General features: G+C 36.8%; 1 protein-coding gene across 1 annotated transcript; it reads right to left on the bottom strand.

Annotated features, from left to right (window-relative positions):
* Nucleotides 1-2,019: 2,019 nt before the first annotated feature.
* Nucleotides 2,020-7,008, bottom strand: DRP5A (Dynamin related protein 5A). The gene is made up of 8 exons (XM_007021443.3): nucleotides 6,637-7,008; nucleotides 5,950-6,141; nucleotides 5,634-5,840; nucleotides 4,932-5,360; nucleotides 4,393-4,620; nucleotides 4,096-4,291; nucleotides 2,861-3,554; nucleotides 2,020-2,502 (listed from the first exon to the last, which is right to left on the bottom strand). The coding sequence occupies exons 1-8, from the start codon at nucleotides 6,970-6,972 to the stop codon at nucleotides 2,316-2,318; spliced, it is 2,469 nt and encodes an 822-aa protein (XP_007021505.3). The 5' UTR covers nucleotides 6,973-7,008; the 3' UTR covers nucleotides 2,020-2,315.
* Nucleotides 7,009-7,098: the final 90 nt, after the last annotated feature.

Here is a 7,098-nt window from a genome sequence, read left to right as displayed (position 1 = left end):
GAGAAGTGTTTCCCTTTTCTTTTTTTTTTTCTTTTGGGTTATTGGAATTCAATGCCACCGACTGGAATATGTCTATTCTAGAATAGAATCCTAATTGTGATACAATTGGTTTAGCTCAAGTACCTAGAGTTGCCCCTAGGCTTCCATAATGCAGCCAAATTGAGTTTCAGCTGGTCAATGGCAATTGGCAAAACAAGAACACATGCACGGTTGTTTACTTTGAAGTACTTCTTTATCTAGGAGTTCCATTCAAACTCAACTTAGTCTGTGCTGACCTAATATATGCACTAGGAAAGTGGGTGGGGAGGTAAGTAACCCAAAATTTTCCACACAATCCATAAATAGAAGTCAAGTATTAGCAAAAGAAACTTCTTTGCTACACCCAATTGTTGGCAAGTATCTTTCATTCAACAAGGACATGAGTTATTTTCACTTGCAAACAAGATTGATATTTTTAAGGAAATTTCTTTCCTCTTTCTTGTTTATTGAAATAGAAAGGTTGGGTTTCAATCATATAAATATTTTTAAAGTCAAAATTTGGACCAAACCGGCCTTTTTTGAAGATATTGTTTAGCCCTTTTCAGAAAACAAATTCAGCTGACAAAAGCACTAACCAATTCTTCTGTTTAGATGATTGCAGCAATGCACGAAGTACACCAAAAAAGAAAAAGAAATCTTGGGTTAAAGGCATGAAGCTTATGGAAACAAAATACAAAAATAATTTATTTTTATTCTGAACAATTTTATTTATTAATTTCGAGAATTAGGTATCAGATTTTTAAATTGAAATCTCAAATTTTAACGACGAAAAATGATATTTTCTTTTACTATATTTTCAATATGATTATTGTAATTAATCCAAAATCTTATGATATGGGAGCAGTGATTATCAGTTTAGAGAGTAGGGATAATGTTGTAAACTTGCTTATGAAATTGTCTAAATGTTATCCTGTTGGAACAGGTCTCTTCTCTTAGGGACATTAGAGACAACAGTGGGAGGGGACCACTTGTAATCCATGTTACAAGGTTCATGAATATTTGACACAGTGCTGACACTATAGCTGTCTTTCTTTAATTTTATGTTCTTCTTCTGTTTTTCTTTAAAGTCAAAAAATTTAATCATCATTCATCATGAGTAACATCTAAGACATCACTACTGTTTGAAAATTCCATTTTTAAGTGGGCTATACTTTACAACTTTTTGATTCTCTGTTCAATTTTCAAACTTAGTTCATTTTTTTAATGAACATTTAAAATTTGAGTTTAATGTTATTAAATGGTTTAAAATTTATTTCATTTATTTTTGATATGAAATCGGTAACATTTTATCTCACTCAATTGTGTAACTTTATTGTTACTCATTTTAGTTCGGGTCTACCTTGACCTTACTATCTTTCCAACGTCCTCGTTACTCATTTTAATTCGAATCTAACTTGATCCTATTATCTCTCATGAGAGATTTAATGTTAATGAGAAATTGAGTATGTTCTAATACTATTTTTCATGTGTATATATTTTTAATCTAAAAAACATGTCTGTTAAGTAAAGGAAAACTTTACGTATATATCCAAAACTCATCAAATCTCTTTCTTATATATAATTTTTGATTTGAGACTAAGGGATTCTGAATTCAAGTCTTATTAACAGCTTCTTTGTTGGTTTCTTCTTGACGTATGATTATTATGAAATACGACATACCTTATCCTCACTATCTTCTTCTGAAATTTTGCACTTTTTATGGTACATAAATCCAAAGAGTTCATGCAAGCTTGGTTAAAGGATCCTAATGAAGAATCTTTATAGAAAAGCAAAGAACCTTTTATGCTAAAGTTTCTTTAGATAGTTGATATTTCTTGTCCTAACTGCTCATTTTATCCACTCAGTAAACCATGGCCCATGGCCCATGGCCATGTACCTTCCCCTTAGCAGGGCTGTATATGCTTAGTGGCAGCCAGCTACTGACCCAGGTCCTATTGTATTGGGGGAAAAGGGTTAAAAAGTGTTTAAGAACATACAAAATTGTGTTCTATCACTCAAATGCATTTCATTTGTAGTAACAGTATTCATTGGTTTTAGTACCTAGTTACCAATTCATCATTGAAGGAATCATAAGAGCAAGGTGTGTTCATGACAAATTAGAATAATAGACAACCGCTGTAAACAAAAATGGTTGCTATATTATCAAACAGCACTAAAGAGAAAATACATGAAAGGAGGGCTTTTCTTGGTGTTCACTAGATGTGAAAACCCTTTGCTTGGAACACCATTTTGGATTGGACTGGTCACAGTTTTCATGGAGATGTTTTAGTGTCTCATCAAAGTGATCGAGCAACATTCTTGAATTCGTTTAAGCAAGATTGGAGTATCTTCTGGCGCTTTTGAAGAGATTGTCGTTCGTTCTGCAGCACATCAATGGCGCCAGGAGCAACAAACATGTCCATGAACTTGTCATCATTCACTGCAAAGAGATCCAAGCCAAGTGCCACCACAAGCCTATCACGACTATCCAAATAAAGCAAAGAATAAACAAACTTTATTAGTTCCTTAGTGAAGTGAATAATACGATATGAGGGTACTCACTTCCTAGATAAATTGAAAAATGAACAAGAAAGTTTGAATGCCTACTTACTTGACCATTATACCAACATATTATTGTTATGAAATATTGGAAATCATTTATAAAGTTATATGCAGTTAAAATATAAGTTTCATGCAAAAGTTGGTTGGATCTGACATTAATCTGGTCCTTATGGTGCTTTACTGTTGTCAGGAAACCACCAACCCTTTATCCTTTTCAGCTTAAGGTATATATGTACTACCTACATGAATAATGATAAAAAGTAGAAATTGAAGAACTTACCATGGGGTCAAAAATCCAGAGTTCAATGTTGATGTCACACCGCGCTCAACAAGAACTTCACGTATCCGTGCAAAATGTTGTGCTGCTGATGAGCAGATTTCAGAGTAAGCTGAACTTGATCTTGAGCCACTATCACCATTACCAAATAAAAGACTACCGCCATTATGAACTTTCAATTGTTCAGTATTTCTGTTGCCTGTCATTCTTGCTATACGTTTTCTAGGTCCAACTTCAATGCAATTTCCAAGCTCCTTCTTAACTCCAGCATAGACCACTTCACATGGCTGGTCAGGAGATGGGGTCTCAGGCACAGTCAGTTGGCATTCTCGGAGAGCTTCTCTGGCTTCTGTGCCCTTTCCTGGAGTAGTTTGCTGTACATTCTTCCCAGGATTTATGTTCTCCTGATCTTTCATTGTCGCATCACAGGATTCTTGCCCACCATCAGACAACTCGAGGCAAAAGGAAGCAGCTGAAGCTTGGTTATGTTTGTAATATGAGGTTGCACTTGAGCTAAAGCCTCCTTGAAAGTCATTCTCATAACAAACCTGAGAATATGGGCTTGTAACTGAATCAAGATGATGTCGAACTAGTTGCTTGCACTGTTTGGCCAAATCCTTTATAAAGCGATTGTATGCATGCCTTAAGGCAGCATGAAACCCAACATAACCATCCATGTTTCCAGTTTTCCTCCCATCTGTGCAGTCAAAAGAAATAGGGTAAATGATTAATTAAGGCATAGTTCACCAATCAATTTGGAACAATCAACATTCCAAAATCCACAAAGACCAAAGAACAGGCAGATGTTACAGATTGATCATAGATTTATTGAACAAATGTCATCAGTTTTCTCCCATTGCCTTTTCCTTAATGAGATGTATTAAGACCACAGAAAAAATTATGATGGCTAAATATCTAATGTGATTTGGTCTAGAATGAAAATACACCCCAAAAACATCTGATGTCTAAATTTGAGAGCTTATACTCTTTAAGGAGACACAATAACCTTACGTTATAAGGAAATCATAAAGGAGTTGGGTAAGGGATAAAATGCTCCATGCATACCATGCACTTGTTCATAGGAGTGGGATAACTAATACATTTTCTTTCGTGTCAGTAAATACCATCTTTTGGAGGATAATTACTCTCCAAAAATGATGGCTATAAAATTCTCTAAATGAAGGGAAAATGGCTATCAACAACCATTATTAAAAAAGGAAACTTCAAGTGCTTCTTACATTCTGATTCCCGGCTGATGTTCCTCTCTAGAGCAATGTCAAAAAGATTGCCTAAAACAAAGGCAAGCCGATCACAAGCAGTATCAAGAAGAGGAGCAAGCCATGATCGTGCAGCTGTGCGTGCAATTTCTGCAGCAGCCTCCGTAACTCCTCTACCCCCGCCTCGGCCAGCATGTGCAAGTAAGATATTTGCAACCTGTTTCAGGAAAATAAAACTATTTACCAGTTCATCGGTTATCAAACCCAAATGCTCAAACATCATATCCTGGGGTAAATTTCAAATTGTGAAATACCTACCTTCTCTCGTGATACCGGGGGACATTCAATGGAATATGCAGCACAGCGAAATTCATGCATTACTCTTTCAAAAGCAGCTCCGCCGTAAAGACGAAGAATAGCGTTGGCAGGTTTTATATCAACAGTAACACCTGGCCAACTCCCAATCCCACTCTCTGATCTTTCCTCCTCTGTTGTTTTCCCCCACTGCTCTGGGGCAGGATCTGCTGCTCCATCAATCAAAACTCCCTTAAGCAGCAAAGTAGGATGAGTTTCTTGTTAGTTGAAACCACAGGCTTTATGACAAAAGCAACAGTTAAATTCTAACAACCCAAATCTCGCATGATGACTCAGGTTGAGAAACTGCTACATATTAACCTTAGCTGAAGAACAAACAGGGAAATCTGATTCTACCTGAAGTTGGACCAATAATGTAAGTGGTCCAATTGCAAAATGATAATTAATTACAAGAAGTGCAAATGATTTTCTCAAGTGGCTAAAATATCTTATGACACTGTTTATCTGCACCAAATGAAAAACGTTTCAGAGGGATGTCTAACCACGTGATTGCTGATAGAAGCCGCATGCATCATAGCTGATCTTCGAAGATGGGCAACATCAGAAGTGGCTTGTATTTTGGAGTCCATTCTTGCCAGCTCAATGTTGACTTCACTGCAGCGCTGCTCAAGCAATGCCAGAGTTGCTGGAGCAGCTTCTTTGTACCTCTTCTGAAGTTCTGATTCTAAATACTCCCTCAAAGAAGAAAAACCAATATAGGGCCTGAACTTTTCTTCATCATAACCTCCCTTGATTCCATCATTCAGATGACGTAAAACTTCAGCATCCACTTGGGATATTTGCCTTCGGAATTCATCATTTGAGATTGTGTTCCTGTCCTTTGGCAACGCTACAAAAAATGGCCTAGTATTGTCTCCAAGATATCCACTTGCACTCAAATAACGATCCACTTCCCATCTGTCACTAAACTCCTGTGTTTATTGAATTATATCACAATTAAATTCCGCAATTTCAGATACAGATTTAAATTACCAACACAGAGTCGTATTATATCAAGCAACAAGCAATGCTTATTTTTTTCAAGCATGTCTAACTTCCAAGTTGTACTGCATATCTCAATCAGTCAATCCAATAAGTTTTAGGTAATATGTAAATGTAGTATCAGTGTGTGTGTGTGTGCATGGCCAGCTCAAGGTTACATCTCATGGATGAAAAAGCCAAAAAGGAAAGCAAGAAATCTGTACCTTTAGTCTGTTATCAAACTTGGAGACCACAATTACTGTTCTTCTAAAGGTTGGATCAATTTCACGAATGGCATCCAACCACAATGATGAGCACCATTCCACACTACTCTGCTGAAGGAACAACAGAATACGATGAGGAGGACTAGCTAGTGACTTCACCATGGAAAGAATTTCCTCAGGCGTGTTATCTGGTTCTCCCTTCTTTGCCTGCCAAAATGTTTTCAACCAGACATTTTAATTCATAACTAAAATTCTTATATTACAAAATTTCAAACAATCTAATTTTAATAGTTTTTCAAATGAATTGACAATCTACCTTTAAAACAAATCCTGGGGTATCGATGATGGTGAGGTTCGGACAATGTGCAAATTCAGCTCTCATTACAATTGGCTTAGGAGAAACTGAAGTTTTGGTCTTTTTCAACAGTGCCTCAGTTCTTGACTTAATGATATCTGCAATTGTTGATGCTGAAACAACTGGGCTTCCATACTCCTCAGAATCTTCTTCCTGTTTTCAGTTGTCAACTTCAAGTATCAATGAAAAATAGAAAGAGAAAGAGAAAACAAGGCAAAAATATCAAACTGCAGAAATGGAGCATTTATTCAATGAAAAACACCCAGATGCTAAAGAGAAAAACTTTTTGCTAGCAAAATAATTACAGTAATAAATCAAGATTCTTCACATCCAAAACATTAGAAATCCTTGGTAAATGGCTACATTCTTCAGAAAGGCTCTGTTGGTTGTTATTTTCACTACTTGCTCTTTGCTTTCTACAAGATTGTTATAATGTAAAAGCAAAATCGTAATTGATTGAAAACTCAACACCAATTTTAACAAACGAATTCTGTCTACATTCCATTTTAAAGAAATGCTTGCATTTGCAATTATTAATCCTCCAAATTCATAGTATTTCTTTTTATTATCCAATTTGCACTTATTCCATCCAAAATTCAACTATTCAATTCCTATAAATTAAACAAAATGGAAAAAAGAAAAAACTACCTGGAAGCGACAACGAGGCTCATGGGCAGAAGGGTCATGAACCATCTGCAAAATGAGAGGACGACGAGTACCCATCTCGACTTCGCGCACATTGAAACGAAACCCAAGCAAAGCTTCAAGGAGAGAGCTTTTTCCATCGGATTGACCACCGAGAGCTACAATCTCCGGGATCGGAAGCTTCTCCCCGAAGGCCACCGCCGCGGCTTGAAGGCGGTTGTAGGCCTCGAAACGGGAGAGAGAGGAGGAGGAGGAGGAGGAAGAGTCATGTGAATGGTGGTGGGGTTGGGATCTTTTGGATTTGTCTGCTGGGGTTTTTGTTGCAGTCGGGGTCGCCATCGAAGAGAGAAAAGAGAAGAAGAGGAATTGGAAAAACAAAGACAAGGCGCTCGGAATTTGAATTTAAAATTTTGATGGAATATGTACGTTAAAGCATTGTAGAGGGATATGGATGGGCTTGGGTTG

Source organism: Theobroma cacao, chromosome 7 (genome assembly GCF_053813885.1).
Source record: "Theobroma cacao isolate CCN51 chromosome 7, ASM5381388v1, whole genome shotgun sequence".
NCBI lineage: Eukaryota > Viridiplantae > Streptophyta > Magnoliopsida > Malvales > Malvaceae > Theobroma > Theobroma cacao.
The sequence above is the reverse complement of the archived record's forward strand: the minus strand, read 5'-3'. Positions and strand labels throughout refer to the sequence as shown.